General features: G+C 39.0%; 3 protein-coding genes across 8 annotated transcripts in view; 2 read left to right on the top strand and 1 right to left on the bottom strand.

Annotated features, from left to right (window-relative positions):
• The first annotated feature begins 668 nt into the window (after positions 1-668).
• znf330 (zinc finger protein 330) lies at positions 669-7,983 on the top strand. 2 transcript variants are annotated; one of them, XM_040147207.1, is made up of 10 exons: positions 669-784; positions 1,197-1,373; positions 1,466-1,485; positions 1,600-1,670; positions 2,675-2,751; positions 3,620-3,746; positions 3,840-3,944; positions 4,100-4,146; positions 6,276-6,393; positions 7,368-7,983. In XM_040147207.1, exons 2-10 carry the CDS (start codon positions 1,254-1,256, stop codon positions 7,643-7,645), a joined length of 963 nt encoding a protein of 320 aa, XP_040003141.1. In that variant the 5' UTR covers positions 669-784; positions 1,197-1,253; the 3' UTR covers positions 7,646-7,983. The 2 variants fall into 2 exon arrangements, with proteins under 2 accessions (XP_040003141.1, XP_040003142.1); XM_040147208.1 differs by having other exon boundaries at positions 700-818.
• Positions 7,984-9,165: 1,182 nt separating this feature from the next.
• Positions 9,166-18,311, top strand: LOC120800823 (interleukin-15-like). Of its 4 annotated transcripts, none has more exons than XM_040147211.1 (6): positions 9,166-9,417; positions 14,669-14,747; positions 15,201-15,288; positions 15,463-15,507; positions 16,334-16,462; positions 16,728-18,311. In XM_040147211.1, exons 1-6 carry the CDS (start codon positions 9,396-9,398, stop codon positions 16,830-16,832), a joined length of 468 nt encoding a protein of 155 aa, XP_040003145.1. In that variant the 5' UTR covers positions 9,166-9,395; the 3' UTR covers positions 16,833-18,311. The 4 variants fall into 4 exon arrangements, with proteins under 4 accessions (XP_040003145.1, XP_040003143.1, XP_040003146.1 ...); XM_040147209.1 differs by having other exon boundaries at positions 14,665-14,747; XM_040147210.1 differs by lacking the exon at positions 9,166-9,417 and adding an exon at positions 9,675-11,861 and having other exon boundaries at positions 14,665-14,747.
• Positions 18,140-21,011, bottom strand: part of inpp4b (inositol polyphosphate-4-phosphatase type II B) — a 237,754-nt gene continuing 234,882 nt past the window's right edge. Inside the window, exon 26 of one of the 2 annotated variants that reach the window (XM_040147202.1) lies at positions 18,140-19,555. In XM_040147202.1, coding sequence (XP_040003136.1) covers positions 19,423-19,555 — 133 coding nt within the window. In that variant the 3' untranslated portion in view covers positions 18,140-19,422. The remainder of the gene's footprint in view (positions 19,556-21,011) is intronic. The other variant, XM_040147203.1, reaches the window with a different exon arrangement.

Below are 21,011 nucleotides of genomic sequence, written 5' to 3'. Positions count from 1 at the left end.
ATTTATGTTATTTTAATTTATGAGTATGTGTATGTATGTATGTATGTATGTATATATATATATATATATATATATATATATATATATATATATATATATATATATATATATATATATATATATATATATAAACCTTCCTCAGCCCTCTACAGAGGGATACCTGAAACCAGCAGAAGTTGCTATGAATCCAGTGAAGACCTCGCAGGTTGATTAGTGTCTATGAAAAAGCGCCTCGCTGTGCTTGGATATTTTTTGTTTTTCATTTCTTGTTCCATTTCTTTTGATGTATGAACAGTAGTACTAGAAGTTGATTTGCCCAGTGTCACTAATGATGCTCACACCTAGGGTGAAACACGTAGTTATTTAATAGACAGTGGATCCACCAAGTTCCCCTCATTTAATAATTCAGAAATGACCTGTTATTTACAAAAAGATTTATTCTATCTATTAATGACTTATTAACATTTAAACTTACTTAACTGCCAACATAGCAAACCTAAAAGGTCTATTTATTTAGGGACCGTTACTGACTTATAAACCAAGTAAATCACTCATAAGGAATTAACATTAAAGTCACTCAACAAAGCTTTTTGAGTACCCCCACATCTGAGATGTAAATAGTTAAGACTTTGTGGAGACGCGTGAGTGCAAAAGTCTTGTCGAGACCAGCTTCGCATTTAGAGAACACGGAACTCAAACATAGGAACCAATCTTCCTGCACTGTGCTTCGACCCGTTCACATCTTCAGATCGGACCAACCGCTGTCGCAGCGCTGATCGCTTCGGTAAAAAAAAATTTTTTTGCAAATCTACAATTTCGTAAGTTTGTCATGACACTTGTGTGTAACGTTCAGGACAATTAATATAACTGCCAGTCAGACAAAATATCAGATATAAACGGTTATTACTAACGTCAGTTTAATTTACCGACCATGTGACTCTGAGTGTTTAGAAACTGTCTGAAAAGCTAACCCACAGAAACGTTATAAACTTTTCGCTGTCGTGAATGCCTCATAATGCACCACATATGTTAGCGATCCACTTTACTGACTAGACTCAGTGTTTACTTAATGACAGAAGTCATATAATAAAAAAAACCCACTTAAAGTAACTTGAAGTCAGCCTCGGTTAGCTGAGTTTTTCACAGATTAGCTTGCTGCGTGTCCACCCTCAGCAGTTTGTGTTCCGTGTTTGCAGGTAACCTGAGGTCAAACCTGCTGTCAGCTCAGTGAGCGTCCGCCCGCCGAACCAGAGATGCCCAAAAAGAAAACCGGTGCACGGAAAAAGGCTGAGAGCCGTAAAGAGCGAGAGAAACAGATCCGAGCCAACCGGGAACACGTTGATGTGGCCAAACACCCCTGCAACTCCAACATGGTAAGCTCATAATACATAATGGCAATGCTGAAGTGTCATCTTGTAAGTATTGCCATAGTTTATTTTTTACTGTATTGTGATCTTTTTTGTAGGACTGTGACAAATGCCAGAGGTAAGTAACTGTATTGCTTCATCCAACACCTTTTCAGATACAAGCTCAAGTAGACTATCACCGGTAAAAGAGTTTAAAAAACTTTTTTCTTCCTTTTGTAATGCCACCTGGTAGAAAACAGAAGAACAGAGCTTTCTGCTACTTCTGTAACTCAGTGCAGAAGCTGCCTGTCTGCGCCCAGTGTGGTGAGTAGCTTTGTTGTGTTTATATGTGTGTTAATAGATGTACTTTGTCTTACCATCATTGTGAGTTCTCTGACAAAACCAACGATGTAATAATCAGTCTGAAATCTTTCTGATGTGTCTGCCACTCAGCCCCAAGCCCCTTCTTTCCTACTGAAGACATAAACCTTCACAAACAGCTCACAGATATATTGATTGATTATAATTATAATTATTATTATTTTTTAAAGGCTTTGTAAAAAAATTTTAACAGCTGGACACTCGTTTTTAGCATATTCAGCAGCGGATTTGGTGCTCTAGTAAGTACTTCAACGCCTGTGTTCATCATTATGAGGGAACATGTCAGTCAGTCAGTGCAACAGTGTGACTTGCTGATGTACTGTTAATACTTTTTGAACAACAATGGAGGTTTAGGTCGCAGAGAAATGATATCTGTCTTTGGCTATACACACAGCATGTGGTAGAAGGCTCGGTTCATTGTTGGTTTTGGTCTTTGCATGGGATGTGTTGACAATAAGACAAATATGGAGTCTCACCATACTCACCTTTTTAAAGAAGAATGGTCAAATTTAGTGCAGCAGAGGTTGAGGTATCTTGAATTTTAGTAAATTTGAAGCCTCGAGGCCAAGCTGAGAAAACCCTGATGCCATCATCAGGGGATCATTTTTTTCAAATGTAAAGCGCCTGCAGAGCCACAGAACAAATCATACAACTGTTTTCACAAGATTTGTAGTATTAACTATGACTATGACTAAAACCAGTGGAGTGCCCCTTTAGAGCCACTATGTGTAGATGTTGAAAATGTTCTACTTCAGCGCCCCCCAGTGTTGGCATCATGAGAGATACTTAGACACACAGTAGTCCATGCCAATTATGTACTGCATAAACTTTACCATCATAACAACATGAAAGATGCCAAAATCACATTAGAATTCCCCAAATAGTCGTGTTAAAATAGTTTGTGACACCTTATTAAATTATGAAATTTTAAACGTTTATGTTGTTAGGCAAAACCAAGTGCATGAAGTCATCAGACTGTGTCATCAAACATCCTGGGATCCACAGCACTGGGATGGCCATGGTGGTAAGTTTGCAACATTTCTGAACTAATATACTCACATGGTAAGAAAGCCTTTTTGTGCGCTGACAGTCCTATCGGGGACATTTGGTTATTGCAGCAGTGTAAGACTAGGGTTGTTGATGTTTTATTTTAGTTCAGGCTTGTGTTTGCAAGTGTGCTTTCATTCATTATGTATTTTTTTTTGTGTGTTATGTCCGTGTTTCATGCAGCAACTTCAAACAAATTTTTCTTACAACAGACAATAAAAGTGACCTTGACTACTTGTCCTACAGTATCATACAGATTTGGTAGCTGTTTTGTGCACTGTCATAGGATACAATGAGCAGACATCAAACACACGTGATTGTTCAAGTAATATGTACAAAGACCAGCACTGTCGAAATTGTAAAATGTAGCCAACAGTATTAAGCATTAATGTCCATCATAACTTGGATTAAGTTCTTGGTCTGTAGAGAGCGTTACCCATGATCGCTCCTTGCCATTGTCTCACATGTGCAGTTGCTGCAGTGTTGCGCAAGAACAATCGGGACCTAATCATCGTGACCGTAATAATGACCATCAGTGACGTGGAAGTAAAACATTGTCAGCGTAGTTTCAGATAATGCTACAGATCAACAGTGATATAAGTTCAGGATGTAAGGAATGAATGACAGCCCTAGGCTCAGTGATCAGTGTGCATATCTTACTTCTGCATTTTGCTGAAATAATTCAACATAAATTAAAAGCTTTTTGCAGAGTTTTAATTTACCTACAAACCAACACATCCTTTCTTGTTTAAGGTCAGTTTAATAATGTTTACACAGAGGCCTCTGCAAAAAATCGTTTCAAATGCTCTAGTTTTTGTCCCTATAATTCTCTTCTTGACCATAAGGGGGCAGTTTGTGACTTCTGCGAAGCCTGGGTGTGCCATGGTAGGAAATGCCTCAGCACTCATGCTTGTGCATGTCCCCTGACCGATGCAGACTGCATTGAGTGCGAGCGTGGTGTCTGGGATCATGGTAAGACCCTCCCAGGGTTTGATTTAAAAATCCACCCAGTCACATAATTGTCACACTAAAAATCGCCACGGGCTGTTTTAATTGTCTGAATAGGGGGGCGAATTTTCCGCTGCTCCTTCTGTCAGAACTTCTTGTGTGAGGATGATCAGTTCGAACACCAGGCAAGCTGCCAAGTTCTTCAGGCAGAAACATTCAAATGTAAGTCAGTGAGTTTTCCTTTCATATTGTCATTCATTGGCCTTTTGTGGTTAATGGGGAAATTAAAGTATATATCATATCTACAGGGTATGTGTGCAGGACAGAGAACTTAATTGTTTACAGTTGTTTGTGCCTTTTCTTACATTCCACTTTAGGTGTTTCCTGTAATAGACTGGGACAACACTCCTGCCTGCGCTGTAAGGTGAGGGGAACATACACTCAACTGCCAATTTATTAGGTTCACCTAGCTAGAACTAATGCAGTCTAATGCAGTAGTGCTGCAACAAATCCTACCTTCATGAAGTTAATGATGTTCAGTTTTTAGACAGGTGTTGATTCAACTTTATGATGTCTGTTATTGCTATCGAACTGTACTGGGTTATACAGAGAGGTGTTAATGTTGTTCAACTTACCCACATTGATATAAATGTGGTTGACAAAATAATAGAAACACCTGTCCTTTTAATGCAATACAAGTCAACAGCACCACAAACCGCAGCCTCCAGAATGACCATGAAGTGGAGTCTTTTTTCTAAAACAGTTTCAAGAACAATGGAATATTATTACATCCATGAAGGGAGGATTTTATTGCAGAACTGTTGTATTAGACTGAATTAGTTTTAGCTAGGTGTACCTAATAAACTGCCAATAGAGTGTATAAACTTACTTCAGAAAACACAACATCAAACTGTCAAAGGTTACTCACATGCTTATGTGCACTTCAGCTAACGGGAAATATTCCACATGTTATGTCACTGGCATTTAAGAGTTATGGGTTTAAGGCTTTAAGTTATCACATTGCAGCTTCATCTACCTAGTCCACAAATGGTTAAAATGACTAGATGATAGTGTCAGCAGGAAAAGCCATTTTTCTGATACAGCACATTTAACTAAAGGTAAATTCAGTACTCTTAACATTAAAATGCATAGTGCAATGAGTAAAAGAAGAAGAATACAGTAAATAAAATAATAAGTGGGAACTGCAACCAAAAGAAAAAGAGAAACCACCAGCCTTGCAAAACAAATCCATAACCCCTGCATCCACCCAACAGACACACCTACAACAAATATGAAGAAACACAAGGATTTTCAGTTCAGTAATAATAGAAAACATTTATGTAGTACTTTCACTCGATAGAATAAGGAGCTGTAAAATAAAAGAAACAATAAACATACAAAGAATCTACTACAATGTTATGAAGTTATTTTTGGGTATAATCACTCCTCCTGTTTACACTGGTCACAAAGAGATCCCCTTCCTAACACAACCACACTTTAACAGATGGAGGACAAATACTAGAGTCCTTGGTCTGTGAAAAAATGGATTTAAAGTTCAGCTGAAGCTAATGTAAGGCTTCAGTAGTCCTGCCAAATCTATTGAGTAACTTTGTCTGGTTTCACTAGTGATTTGTTCTGTAGGGTGAAAAAAAAAAACCTACATGTGATGACGAACAAGTATCCCTCCGCCGCTGCTCAGTCTGTGAAAACACATGGAATGACTTATGTTCTGAAAGGATTTTTGGAAAGACTCAGGGCAGGCGAGGAGCTCTGTAGTTGATGCAAAAGAAACGGAAGAATAAATAAGTCTCTTTATATGTGGATGCATGTCCTTATTTTTCTAAACAAGCCTCAACAGTTACTGGATTTCATTTCCATATTTCAAAAAGGATGAAAACCGCTGGTCAAGATAACATACAGTGGCTTCAGAAAATATTCAGTCCCCCCATTGTTTTCTGCACACTTTACTGTGTTGTCTATTTCATTGTAAATGGATAAAATTGACATTTTTGCTCCTCAGTCTACACTCAATAACCCACAACAACAAAGTGAAAACATGTCTTTAGGATTTTTGAAGATGTATTATAAATCAAAGACTGAGATCTTTGGTGTTCGTCAAACGTAGTTCTTGGAGTTTTTGTCCTGACATGCAGTGTGAATTGTGGGACCTCATTTACACAGATGTGTTTTTCAAAACTGTGTTGAGTCAATTCAATTTGCCACCAGTGGACTCCGGTTAAGTTCTAGACACATCTCGTGGAAAATTAAAGCAAACAGGATGGACATGACCACAACTTGGAGAGCGAAAGCAAAGGGTCTAAATACTTGTATAAATGAGAGATTTCAGTTTTGGATTTTTAATAAATTTGCAAAGAAATTTGTATTCACTATGGGTTATTGATTGGCAAAAATGTCAGTTTATTCCATTTATAATGAAATTTACAACACAAATTTTGCAAAAAGTGAAGGGGTCTGAATACTTTCTAGAGCTGTATGTGCTGTTTAACATTTCCGTGTGATGATTTTAACATTAGTTCCACTCTGTCCTCTCAGGCCTGTTACTGTGATGACCATGCCAAGAGTAAGGTCTTCAAACAGGAAAAAGGAAAAGCTCCACCATGTCCCAAGTGTGGCCACGAGACACAGGAGACCAAAGACCTCAGCATGTCCAGTGAGTCTCACACAGGCACTGACCAGGCCAAAATTGTTTCTGTTCCAGTAACACTGCCAGCTGGAGGAAGTTGCAGTAGCCTGAACTGCTGAGTCATGATTTTTAAAAAAACGAAACTGTGTGTATCAGGAAAGGGACATTCTTGAGAAATTAATTTATTTCCCATAAAAAAAATTCCAATTATTTTCTGAAAGTTGTGTGTCTATTCTAATACGATGTATGCTAAACACATTTCTCTTACTTATTGGCTTAAGCTCCTGTTTTTCCTCATTTCACTTTTTATTCAACTTTTACTCCCAGTTTATTGTGATTGACATGTTTTTTTTTAATTTATGAACAAAAACAGGTTGATCTAATTGATCTTGTATGATTTCTTCAGTTTCAACATCGCAGCATTGCAGTGTAACCAAAGTTTAATGCGATGTAATTGATTGAGCGTGAAAGTTCATCCCTGACCCCAGAAATAGATGCTTGATAGTAATTAATACACAGTGAAACGTTATTAATCAGAGAATGGATTAATTAATTAATTAATCAATTAATGATAGAAGAAGGAGAGTCACAACATCAGAAATGGATTCCAAATCTTTTTCTATCATGCTGCAGATGGAACTTTTTTTTTTTCATCCAGATGGTTCGATGACTCTTTCAGGATTCTGGAGAAGCAAAATATCTTGTTAATTAACCTTCTGGGTTTTTTTTAAAGATCTCCAGGTTTTTGTTTTTGAAGAAAACGGAGACTTGGCTTTGTGACTCAAACGCTGTGGTAATACACAAGAGGCAGGAGCTGGAACTATTCTAAAATGAACTTTTTTCATACATAATGAAATAAATTTAAGCTACAAATGATGGGTGATACATGGACATGACTTTCTAAAATTTGCTGAATCACAGAATGTATCTCACTTCCCTTTTGTATCACTATCCCAGTAAATGAATCCAGAGCTAATTCCACATCTTTGTGTTTTCTGCAGCTCGCACGTTGAAATTCGGCCGCCAGACTGGCGCCGATGATGACGATTATTACGATGGAGCATCAGGGTATGACTCCTACTGGAAGAACATAGCATCTGGAGGTGGAGACCAACAGGACGACTACGGAGAGGATGACGACTACGAGGAAGATGAGTATGAGGAGGAGGAGGACGAAGAGGAGGAGGACGAGGAAGATGAGGAGGAGGAGGAAGAGCGGGAAGAGGAAAGGGCTGCTGATTCCCTGGCTGCTCTTAAATTAGACGAGACTGCTGCCTGAACTAATAAACAGACTGAAGAGCCTGTTGGTGGAGTGCGCAGTCCCAAAGGATTCTCAGTGGATGTTCACATTGTTATAATTGAGGAATCAAGGGACATCCATGTAACATGAAAGTTCCTCAACAATTTAGCTGGTATAACTAGGGCTGCGCATCAATACTAGTGTTGATACAGTACCTACATTTCACTACAAATACTTATTCCAATAACTGAGTCTGAGAATTATAAATGTTATTCAACACAGCCCACACAAACCATTGCACAGGAAGTACAAAAATAAAAATAAAGGCAAGATATGATTTAAATCAAAAATTGACTGATTAAAAAAAAAAAAAAAAAGTAAACAGGACTATGAATCTGACCAGACATTCACTGTAAACTGTTGGCACATGACAGCTTTGGATACTAAATGCTATTATTTATTATTATATTGCATTCAGTTGGTTTCTATCCCCAGTTGTGGAGATGTCTTGTTATCTCCTTTTGTTGTTACAGTCAGGGCTGGATTAATGCACTAGCTGTAAACCCTTTTTGACTCCTTTTTGCTGTCATTTGGGAAACACAATTTTATTTAGGAATTTGCAGCCTGTAAATTCTGACACTGGGCCAATCCACAAAACAGGAAGTTGGAGCAGCAGCAGTTTTCTGAAGTGTCCCCCCCCCACCCCACGTTTCTGCTTAAAAAATGTTCTTTTAATGACCTCTTCCTCTTTTTTCCACATAAAACTTTGGGGTCTAACGTAAATATCAGATGTGGTTCATATTTTGACCATCAGTTGTAATTCTTTCTGTCTGGCATGTGCCAGCTGACCGCGGAGAGGCCAAACCGATATCACCCCGCCATCTAACACCCAGTCAGACGGTGAAGGAGCAATCTGAATAACAGAATATCAGAGTAAGAGTGAGAGAGACTTAGAGATTAGTAGCTGTAATGCAATTGCTGAATTTCAGGTTGTCATCCTTTACAAAAAAAAATAAAAATAAAAAGAAATGACATTACTGAAATGAATTACTAAGGAATGTGTTACTGCCAACTCATCAGTTATGGGACTTCAGATTGTGCTTTAGTGGTGTATATTCCCAAACACATGTTCAGTTATTGAAGTGGTTATTGGGCCTTCCAGGGCAGCTGGCAGCGTCGTATGGTCGGTGATTCAGCCGTGGTTACAATCAAAAGTTACGATTGCGATCTCTTCAACTTCTTAACCAGCCTTGACGTGGCTTTGATGTGGTAGCCGACTGGGTTTACTCCGCTTCGGTGCAGCGCAAAAGTTGTCCTGATCCTTGTAACCAGCTGCGCTTGCTCAGACACGTTTGTGTTAAATATGCCGTCAAGTGATGAAAATCCATTTTGACCGAGCACGTTGAAATGACAGGAGGGTTTCGGCTGTTGTAACTGGAGGTCTCCATCTAAGCAATTCAAAAAAAAAAAAAAAAAAAAAATCTCTTAGCAGCAGTCCCCGGTGGATTACAAAGTGACGAATCGAGGAGGAGTGAACTCCTTGCTCGAAACAGACTACAGTGGGGCGTGTGTCAAAGTCGAGCTCCAGATCTTCTAATCCGGTCCGTACTCACGCTTGACTCATGTCTCCGTAAAGCTGCGCATGGGCCAGTGACACAGAACGGCTCCATTATCACAGGGGAAATGCAAACATGTGATCTTGGCCTGTCGCTCCGATGTGTGGGAGAGCGAGAGCTGCGCAGATGACAGACTTCATGACGGCGCTGCCGGTGATCTTCGTCCAGCTCAGATGCCCCGGAGACCAGCGACTGGTAAAATGACTGCGTGTCCGCGCGCGCGCTCGTGTGTGCGTGTGTGCGTGCGTGCGTGGGTGGGGGGAGTCAACCTGTTGGAATTGCAGAAGGTCCGAGTCGCGATTTCAGTGAATGAATCTGAAAGGCGTCAAAGTTCACACCTGCAGGGCATAAACAGCGCGTGATGATCGGAAGTGTGTCGACTCGGGGAGACATTTCAGCCGCTGATGCGGGGAACGTGAGCCGTTACGGTAATTTGGTGAAAACCCAGAGAAATCGGCAGTGTCACCGGTGTAGTTTCACTTTCACTTGCGCAGATGACGTAGTCCGGTTCAGCGAGGTCCTCCTCCTGTTTTCTTTGAAGGCTGCAAATAGCTCAAACTAGAGATTTGGGCGAGTAACTGCAGACAACAACCGACCGCACGGCTGCCGTATGTGGGCGAGAGCGGAGCGGTGGCATGTGCACGTCAGGCATTTACCTGCTGTTGATAGAGGCGCATCAAACCGCCAGTGAGCGTGTGTGACAGTCGGGAGTTAATGGTGGAAAGTCCACCGGTGCAGAGTACAATACTTTGAGTTACTGGTGGTCATGCTGCAGTACCTCCACTCCCAGGGGTGGAAAAAGAGCTCAACCTGTATTTAAGTAAGAGTAGTGATACCTCGATTTAAATACTCTATTACAAGTATGAAGCGAATACTCCAAATCTTAAGCAAAAGTATATACTGTAAATGTATACGTTTCAGCAAGGTGTATTTGTTATTCAGAATTCCGCGTTTCAGAGTACTTTATTATATACAGCTGTTCCACAAAGTATCCACATCCATTCACTTCTTGCACACTTTGTGTTGTAGAGTTCATTTTAAAGGGGTAAACTTGCCCTTTTTGCTCATCAATCTACACTCAATATATATGCATAATGGCAAAGTGAAAACATGTTTTCATGTTTCACGGTTTTCATTCTTTTTGAAATATGGAAATGAAATCCAGTAACTGTTGAGGCTCGTTTAGACAAATAAGGACATGCATCCACACCTAAAGAAACTTAAATTTATTAAAAATCAAAAACTGCAATTTCTCATTCACAAAAGTGAACAAATAAACTTGCCTTACTATTTACATAACTATCGGAGAAAGCATGATTTGCAGATTTTTAACACGAGGGCAGACTGAGTGAGTCTTGTTCCAAAAACAAGAAAATATACAGAGTTACAAAACTTTTGACTCAGTTTAAAAGTGCATGCAAAGGAACACACCATGGGCCAGTTTCACAGAGGCAAACCTTGACTATGGCTTAGATCTAACTAACCTCGGACTTCAGTTAGACGTCTAAATTCATCAGCTGCACAAAGGGGATGCAGGAGCGTTGAAGGGAGGCTCGGAGGGAGAGCTGTGAGGCAGATTGTTGCAAGCAATGATAATAGTGTCCCAGAAGCAGAACACAGACTCAAGTTGTCAAAAAGTTCAAGAGCTTCATTACTGAATTCAAAGTGGGTGGTGATGATGAAGAGGATTGAAGATGGAGGCAGGCTAAAGCTGAGGCTGTGGATCACTGGGTAGGGTGAACACTTGACTAGTGTGTGTGGAGCGTGGCTGGCCGAGAGGGGTTGTGGACCTGGAGCGCCGAAGAAACAATATGAGTTCGAAACGCCAAAAACAACACGAGGAATCAAAGGCTGAGCAAAAGCCACTAGGTGGCCACAGCGTGAACGCCGCGCTGGGTGATGAGGGAGAGGAGGACCAGGGTTTATGGAGTGGCAGCAGGAGAATTGGCCGGAGGACAAAACTGGATTGCCATACCCAGGACGACACACACGCACACACACACGCACATACACAAACACACGCACACAAGGACCAATAGAAAACAAACGAGACACAATGGGAGGGGTAAATGGCAAAAACGCTAAGAATGAGGGAAGGTCACAGCCTAACCACGACACATATACTGTGCGAGGTGAAATTGAATCATAAGTCAGTTAGATCTTAAGACACAAGTATGAAATACAGGCTAATATAATTCAGTGTTACTGCGGATATTATTATCTCAGATGTTCATCGTGAATAAACATCCATAAATCCGCTTAGAAATTATTAAAAAAGATGCTTCAGAACTTGCCTAAGAATCATCAGGTTTTTGAGTTTCTTCAGTACCAGAGTAATCCAGTGATAGTTGAACCAGTACAGGACATTTGATGAGCTGTTGCTCTCCATATTGCTTTGATTTATATATATATATGAAAAGCATTTCACTCACGAAGCACAGGATGACTTTTATTATGAAGTAGTCGCAGGAAATGCAATGCAATGTGTTTGTCAGTGAGCTTAGCGCTTAACGCTAACGTTCATCAAAAATCAGTTTGAAATATTGCAGGAAGCAATGGAACAAGAAGGAGCAGCCTCAGAGAGCTGTTAGATGAAGAGCTGCAGGCGACAGGCTGCACAGGCCCAACTTCTCAGCCAGGTAACCAGCTCCTTTCACTCTGCGCTGCTGTTCAGAGAGTCATTCCGTGTGCAGCATAAAATCAGATCACGGTTGCTCACAGAATGATGGGAAAAGGCCAGTTTTTGCCTGCTTTCTGTATTAAAATGACAATAGTTAGTATTGCTTCCTCCGGAATTCTGTGAGCTGTAGTATTAAACCACATTTGTTGTTACCACCAGTAACTACAGGTGTCGCCAAATGAACCTGGACTGAAATCTTTGAGTTTGCCACTTTAAAGCTAGTTGGGGACGAAGCCAGACTGAAGTGATAAATTCAACAACGTATATGATTCTTTGAAAGGTTGAGCTGGCAGAGAGTCGAGGAGCCATGTAGTACGCTTTTTTAGGCCAACACTAACTTAGACAACGATTCCAGAGATATAGTCTTAAAATTTGATAAAACTGCTTCTGCAGAAAAAGCTGGAGACGAGGAACTAATTTGAATATATTCTCATCTATTTTACTGCAGAAAAAGTAAAAAAATCAGCAGAATGGATTTTTGTCATGTACCTCTACCAAGTTGTTGTTTTTTTTTTGTTTGTTTTTTTGGGGAAAACCCCTCTCTTGGCTTGGGAAATATGAAAGAAATTGTGTAAGAAACAGATTTCATCACAGCAACCTGATGAAAACAAAAGTTACTAGAATGTGACAAGAGTTACAGCGCGAGTGGCCCTCTAATGGGTCTGTAAGATGTACGCACTTTCTGTGAAAGCAGCCCCGTAAGTGACAGGCGAGTCCGCTGCTTCCCTCACGTTGAACTTTATTAAATGAGAATAAGGGGCACACGGGGCTGTGTGTGTAGTCATAAAACCAGAGCTGCTTGCAGGTTAATGTTTACCTCTATTTTGTTTATACTCTGTCCTCCAACAGGCTTAGCTGTTGGGTTTCGCTGAGGAGGAGGGTTGTTTAGATAAGATGCACTCCCTGCTTTGTATCAATATGTCAAGCCTGACAAAAACATGTTAGAACGCCAGAGACAGCACGGGCATGTCAGCATGAGCCCAACAGTACTCTCACAGTAACCCAACGTAAGCACTGACTGAACCACTGAACTGGAGGACGTCACTCTATAGTGCTGTATTGAGTTGAAACGATTCGTTGATCAATCAAAAATTTAATCGACTATTATTTTGATAACTGATTAATTGTTTCAGTCATTTTTTCAGGAGAAAATGCCAAACATTCACTGCTTCCACCTTCTCAAATGTAAGGATCTGATGCTTTTCCTTCTCAAATATGATATTAAACTGAGTATTTCTGGGATTTGAACTGTTAAATCTGGATAGAACTAACAATTTGAATATGACATCTTGGGCTCTTGGAAATTGGACAATTTTCACTATTTTCTGACATTAGGGGAAAAAGGAAAGCCTTAAACACACAACCCTGATCCTGAGATAATATGCGCTGCTGTGCCCCCATCTTCATTGATGGTCTGGCCAGCAGGTGATATGAGAGCGCATATAAGATCTGTACCATTATATATTAAAGATATCCAGGTCCAGCTTTTGTAGAGGCTCAAAATGTTGTCCTGACAACAAATCTAAAACCCCTTTTAGGGCCCGCTGCTTAACCACTGGGTGGTTCGTAGCCATGATGTGGTCATATTATCCCGTCATTATCTCCTCCACCAACAAACTAGTTGATTTAAAAAAGAAAAAAAAGCTTTGAAAGAACTGCGAACAGTCAGCTGCCAATGAGCAACATATGCCTTTGAGGTTGACAGGACTCATGCACTCTGAGCAGTTGCCCAAGGGCTAGAGAGGGAGAATGGAGATGTACATGTTTTCTATGCCACAGGCTGATGTGATCAAACTACTCCAATCTCATCACCCAGCATAAAAGCAAAGACTGTAGCCCAAAGTAGATTATATAAATGTTGATTTTCCAAACTGGATTATCGATATTTGACACTGATTGGCTCCAAGACTGTTCTTGTGATCAACACGTTTGATCACTGATGGTAGAGAGGTGCATAATTCAGGGTACTCAGATACCAGTAAAATTTGCCCCTGTGTTGTTTCCTCAGTGTGGCTCCCATGTTTGCCACACAGTGAGCCATGGTGGTAAGCTGACTTCAACCATCGTTGACCAGACCCAGTCTTGGTCTCCTGCCATTGTGTTTACATTAGAAACAATGGAAGTGGAAGCAGTAACCCCCCCACTGTCTGACCGCACCTCTGGCACGCTGCGGACTCACTGTCCATAGAGATGGAGAAACCACAGCAGGAAAACAGTTTAGTAGAAACCGTATCTCTCTCAGTGACTCTGAAAGAAACAAAGTGTGTTTGCAGAGCAGGGATTCAAGACACCAGGACTTAAAGCAAATATAGCAGCAAGAGCAGAACTTCATCTGAGCTAAGCACAAGATGTAACGTTTGTTAGTGGGAAACGTAGTAACCTCAAGACTGATATTCAAAAGTCAATAATAGCATGATTTGAGAGTTACCGCTGAAGTCAGTAGTGTTACAAATTTCACATTAATCATTTACTGAACAAACTGAGACAAACATATTGGATATTCCGGACAGTAAATTTTAAATGAATCTAAACAAATAAAGTCAAAAGGATTTTTTTTTATCACAAATTTTGTTAACTTGGGTTTTGAGTGTGTATGTTTTAAGATTTAAATAATGTTTGAACCAAAGGGGGAAAAAAAATCAATGTATGATGCATATAAAGTCGTATCAAAGTAAAAACTGACACTGATTACCAGATTTTTTCCTGTCTACAGTTTCAGGATGTCAGGATGACATACTGAAAATTCCTTGCATTTTTTCTAGAAAGGCGTCCAGTTCCAGTTGACCTGTAACCTGTGCCGTGAGAGCCACAAAACTCAGGTGTGGCTTTGTTTCTTAGTTCTGAGGTAGGCATACAGTGTGTGACTGGTTTGTCTGAGGTTAAATATTGGTTATCAATTGTCTTAAAAATGACAGAGGGAATGTTTATATAATCCACAATGTAGCTGTAAAATAAAAAAGAACCACACAGTTAAGTCTGATATTCTGAATTTTTTATTTTAAGAAAATGTTGGGACATTAACAACAATGATGTTGTTAATGTCCCAGCTGTCACAGTTGAGGATAGTGTAGTATAGTATCTGCCCGTTACAAATCGTAGCGTAAAAAACAGCGGGGTCAATAAAAAACACAATCATTTTTAAACACTGACGTTAACATACTCATTTCACTGTCATTAAAGCCGACTACTGTTACATTCAATGTACAAGGGACCCAAAACATCAAAAAGATGTCCACATTTTCATTCTCATTAGTTCTCATAATTAATATGTAATCACTGTCTCTTCATTCTCTGAAAGCTTCTTGAGTATTTCTACGTGTGCTGCTCATAGAGATGATACAGCAGATTTACAGACTTGCTTGAGTAAGATAAAACACACCATTGAGGTGAGAGAAGTTTTTTCTTTATTCTGTAGGAACCATGACATTTATATGTTCGCTGATACTTTGTTGACACTCTCCTGTAGTATATCCTCTGTACACATGTAGTGGCTAGTGTTTATCAAAAGCCTAATTTGTCTAATTTTTTGTTTTTTTTTTCTTTTTCTTACCCCTTTCCAGAAATCTGACGCTATGCTGTATGCTCCGTCCATTAATGACATTGAAGTAAGTAGTCAAAGTACATGTTCAAATGTCAGTTTTGACTTCAGTTAGGAAAAAAAAAAAATCATCAGTTGTCTTCATCAGTGGATGAGGTTTGCTCATTTGTCTGTTGACAAAGGGCTGGAAATAGCTAGTAAGTGAGCCTTTAGTTGACCATATCGGCACACTTAAATCCATGAAGTGTTCAAACGGAATTTGGAAACCTTAAAGCTGCCTTGACTGATTTTTTTTTTTTCTTTTGGCCACACTGACATAATCACCTTTTATGTCTATAAGGTGAATGTGTTACCAAACAGTGGCTTATTTACACATCAAGCCGACACAAATCAACATTAGCGTTCATTGGGAGTCATGTTTCTGGCCATCTGATGAATGTGAGTCCAATTTTCTCTCTCCTTTGAGCTCTGATTTTGGTCTTGACCAGGCTGCTAAGAGTGACCCCTTTTCACATATCAGCAGTCATTTGATCCATTGTTGATATAAAGGTATTGATTATGGCAGCTTTAAAGTCAAGTGATCTCCATCATTAAATTGGCACTCAACGTGGACATAAGATTGCAGATATGTTCTCATTTAATTTGAATGGAGCAAATTGCCAAACTGGGAGAGCAATAGTACTATTTAAAAAATCATCTTTAGACAGAATTCACATTATTTCTTGATTTGTGAGCATGATCATTTTTCTGTCGTGGAGCTGTTATCAATACCAGCATTGCGTTTGCTACGACAGAACACAGCTACCAAGTAATGGGAATTCTTATTTATACTTGTTAATGAAATAAACCTGTAACAGTGTGTGTCCATACTGACGCACTTCTTTGTCTTCTAGGAGAAGTGTAAAAGTATGTCGCTCAAATGTTACATGTTGGAGTTGATAATGGTTCTCGATGAAGAAGATGTTATGAATAAGAAGGCAAGCTGCATCCTTGATTTCAATGACAACCTACAGCCCAACTCTGTAAGTCCTGTTCACAAAGTCCTCCTTGGTGTCTCTGTACATTTGAGAAAAATGCTACTTGTTGATTAACTCTCAGTCTTGCATAACCACTGCTGAAGCAAGTATTAAAATAATCTCTAGTGTATCTATGCAGTGTATCTATTTATATATTTATATCAGTACAACATACTATATTAGGCAAAGCATCGGTGTCATATTAGCTTTTATTTGTATTTTACCTTTTTAACTGATTTAATATGTTTAATTGTGTCTCTCTTAATTGTAGGTTGCCTGTCCGCCATGTGAAGCATACTCACTTAAAAATATTACAATATTCCTGGACAGACTAAATAACCTTTTGGAAAAAATAACTGCACAGGAGAATATTTAATATGATGTAAATACTGTAAGCTATAAATGTGTATTTGTATATATTTGTAAAGAATTGTGGCTGCTTTTATTTGTAAATACCACATTGTGACCGTGTCAACTTGTAACAACCCATGCCATCCTAGCGTCCGTATGAAATGTTACGTATTATTTTTAAAGACCAGACTAAATTTGAAATGCAAAACCCATTTCAGTGTATAGGATGACAGTACTACTGTTTGCTTTTAACTGTACAGATGAAGTCTTTGTCACTGTGAGTCACAGTTTGTGTTTCAGTTTTACAATTTTGAGAAATGTACTAGGAAGTATCATACAATGGCAGCACGCACTGTATTGTACAGAATGTATAATATTATTAAGCTCACTGCTAAACACTACTGAATGTAATACCAAATATACAGTATATGCCCAATGACTCCAGTATCACAAATATTTCCACTATCTGCTCACTCCACTAAATAATCTTACCTAGTCTTTATTTCTTTAATTTTAAATTTATTTTACCATAACACTATCAAGTTGTTGCTCTGCTGCGTTTTTAAAAAAAAAAATTTTTTTTATATAAACATAACTTTTTATGAACATGCCAGACTTATGTTTCCATACATGTCAGAGGGTGTTTGGACAGCCCTGTGTTAAAAATATGCAGGCAGTTGCGTTGGAAATAGGACATATGATCCAGGAAGTCCAGTTCGGGTCATCAGTTTATGAAACAATAAAAACTGAAATACAGCTTTCGTGTTAAGGAGTCATCTACCTTGCTTTTAAAAGTTTGGCCATTTTTCACTTTTGCACATTCATAAAAAAAACACGAGGGGGCTACTTTTTGACACATGGCTAAAGTTATTCTAAATGCTGCCTTAGCTTCTTTCAGAGAGTTGTTGATTCAACTGTATGATCATTTTGGATGATGCAGTCTGTTGAACTGTATTGCTTTGGACGGAGAGGTTTTTCTGTTATTTAGCCTACCTTTGTTGATGATGAAGATGATGAAAAGTCAGCTACCCGTACCAGTGTCTGATAGAGACGTTCGGCAAAGAAGAGGTCAAGAGACAATGCCAGAAATCTTGATCCTAAAGAAAGACTGAAGGGTCCAAGATGCAAGTAAAACAGACAATACATGTGTAAAAAACAGAAAAAAAAAAACAAAAAAACTGTGGAGAACTTCTCAGAGTTACCTTTTAAGACTACAGGAAGTAAGTGATACTCAAAACATGGATTTTTGGAGAATTCATGTTTGGGGTTTAAAGGTTTTAATTCGTTATACAAAATGTAAAAGTTTATGTTTTCAGTTAATTCAGACCATGGAGTAATTTTTTTTATTAGTCGTTTGCTTTACTCAATTACATCTTGCAAGACCAATATGACCCTAAACATAATGGATGTTTTGTTTTTTAACACTCAATATGGATTAAATTATGACTCATTCACTGTAGTAGTGTACTTACCTGTTCAATTAAATGCACATCTGTGAAACTGACCAACAGTATGCAAATTATTTACACATACAATATTTAACAATTACAAATATGCACATCAAACTATCTTTTTATTTCGTTTTAAATAGAAAATCATAAATGTTCAATGTGTGACAAAACAAATACATTTTAAACATGAGTTACAGTCCAAGGTATCAACCCTTAGATTATAAGACCATTTTAAAATACAAAAATAAATAATGGAATTTTTTTTTTCAACATCGAGCAATGATGGTCCATTACCCTCCTTCTATTGTAATTTCTAGCTGTACTTCATGTGGTTTCACTGGGCTGTACCTTGAGATATAAAAATATTATGCAAAAAGCTCAAATGCAACCAGTAAGAGAATGTGATGGGTTATCAAAAGGCAACAGAATTCAACATCTGCTTTGAAACACTCGTATGTTACCTATATCCCCGAGGAAAGTTGGGTCCAACTTAATGAAAATCTGATTGCAGTCGAAAAAACATTCATGGAAGATTTGGACCCTCAGTATGTGATAAGCTCCTGTAGAGAAGGTCACGCTTTTAGTTTTGAATCTTGCACTTTCATCATGTAAAGCTCAGTAGATCCAAACATGGAATGAGGCCATAAAAAGCTCTCCAATTATGGCTGAGAGCAGTATTTATACCACAAAAATCACTGGATCATGGAAGTTCATTCTTCACCTTGTGCGACAACATAGTCTCGACTCAAGGGTCCACATTAATTTCTGCAGGAGAGAAGTGCAGGTTGAACTGCTTGAGGTTTAAAAAAGATCATAAACCTACTGCACAGAAACACACAGAGTATCTACAGTAGTATGACTGTCTGTTCATCCACACAGTATTGTTTATCATTGCTTAGGCCATGGAAAATAAACAAGGCGAAAAAGGGGAAGTGCATTAGTAATTCTGCAAGTAACATGTATTTGACAAACTGAATTAGGGACTGAATAAACATACAGTAACCCCCCCCCCCCTAAAAAAACAAAAAAACAAAAACAAATAAACCTTAATAAAATTCCTCAAGCTGATTTGGTTACAAAAAAAATTACAATTTACATTTTCACCATCATTTATAAGCTTGGACAACACAGAATGACTGGTTTTGTAGTAAATGGCTAATTGTCTCAAGAGTCAACTTTGCCGTAAGTCCCCTCTGGTGGTCGGTAGCACTTGGGAAAGGCCATCAGCTGCAACATGTTGAAGGCATATTTCCTGCATCTAATATTCTTGTGAACGTTTTCAATCCGACATCCTTCTCTGAAGGCCAAATAAAGAGGGTGAAGAGGGATGAGGGAAGAACAGAAAGGAAAACAAAAGAAAGAAAACGTGAGTGAGTTTTTAAATGATGTTTGTGATGATAGACACATGCCTTTTAAAGAGGCTTCTCACCCAAAATACGACAGAATTTTGTCTGTAAACAAGATGACTCCCCAAAATACTAATCTATGGTCTTATTGGATGAAGTATTATAAAGTATAGGTATGATACTCATATTTGTATAATAATAATGCTTTTTAATCGTTAAAACCCACAAATGTAGTTTTTTAATAACAGATTTGGAACATGCCTCATAATTCATCCTACCTCAACTATCTCAGTAATGTATTATGTAAAACTGACCCCGGACCAGTCATAAATAAAACAATCACCTCTCTGCAGGCCACCTTTGTCCCCACAACTTGTTATTAACACTGTGACTATATTTCACAACTTTAGTTGGTAAAGTTCAAGTCTCAAACCATTTTGTACGATTATACCCACATTTTGTTCGTTCATGACTTTGGAAATATCAGTTTGGGAAACGATCTCACCACAAGGGCCGTTTAGTGGTTGTTGAGGAGAAAAAAAATGGACATTTGACATCTACAAAGCCGTGACCGCAGGGTGAGATCGATCTGCTGATGAAGGTCAGGGGATGTGATTGCAAACTCCAGAGCAGCCACTGAATGCACCTGGTGGTGAGAATGGTTTTTTCAGAGGTTCAGGCTCTGGTTTATGGTGGTAAAGTGTTACGCCGGCGACTGACTCGCTTCCACTACAGGTGTGTTCTTACACGCAGCACCCACCTTTAGAACAGATTCATATTCAGCGCAAACTCTGTTTTGAGGTTGATGACTTTGCCTTGAAATATGATAGGGATACCTGACAAGTTGGCTAACAAACACCCTCTGGGAACGTACAATGTAATCACTGATCGTATTATCCTACCACTTGCCAACACAATGCCACATGCAATCAAACTGCAAATGTCACTTATTATTTTATACACATAACTAATTTTGACTTCGCTTTCCTGTTTCAAACATCATAAAATATACTTCAAATCATTTTCATTGCTTGGCAACATCTAGCTAAACAGGAAGGGTTTCAAAAGCAAAAGAGGAAACAGCTGGGGACGGAAATTTCACCGATTGCTGTCAATCTCAAGAAAAGAGAATAGCGCTGCATTCTGCATTGCCTCTGTCCAGCAGAGGCAATGCGACATAGCGCTCTCGCATACGCATCTGTGTATGGAAATATACCGATGACAAAATGTGAGAGAGACACTTGGCCTGGAAGTGGAGGGTCACCCTGCGAGACACCGCCGTCTGCTTTCAAAAGAAACGCTGGGACAGTGCCCTTTTTTGACCACTCCTGTTTCTAGTGTGATTTTCTGAACCAGATGTAGGGTTTTCTCATATCGTCTTTGTCTGTTTTTAACAGGAAAAATTGT

Source organism: Xiphias gladius, chromosome 15 (genome assembly GCF_016859285.1).
Source record: "Xiphias gladius isolate SHS-SW01 ecotype Sanya breed wild chromosome 15, ASM1685928v1, whole genome shotgun sequence".
Taxonomy (NCBI): domain Eukaryota; kingdom Metazoa; phylum Chordata; class Actinopteri; order Istiophoriformes; family Xiphiidae; genus Xiphias; species Xiphias gladius.
This window is presented reverse-complemented; position numbering and strand designations above follow the sequence as displayed.

Excerpts from the sequence above, each read along its gene's own strand:
- znf330 (XM_040147207.1), top strand. The coding sequence starts at position 1,254 with ATGCCCAAAAAGAAAACCGGTGCACGGAAAAAGGCTGAGAGCCGTAAA. Across the intron at positions 3,945-4,099 it reads TCAGGCAGAAACATTCAAAT|GTGTTTCCTGTAATAGACTG; the intron begins GTAAGTCAGTGA and ends ATTCCACTTTAG. Across the intron at positions 4,147-6,275 it reads ACTCCTGCCTGCGCTGTAAG|GCCTGTTACTGTGATGACCA; the intron begins GTGAGGGGAACA and ends CTGTCCTCTCAG.
- LOC120800823 (XM_040147209.1), top strand. The coding sequence starts at position 9,322 with ATGTGTGGGAGAGCGAGAGCTGCGCAGATGACAGACTTCATGACGGCG. Across the intron at positions 9,418-14,664 it reads GCCCCGGAGACCAGCGACTG|AAAGGCGTCCAGTTCCAGTT; the intron begins GTAAAATGACTG and ends CATTTTTTCTAG. Across the intron at positions 15,289-15,462 it reads AGATAAAACACACCATTGAG|AAATCTGACGCTATGCTGTA; the intron begins GTGAGAGAAGTT and ends ACCCCTTTCCAG.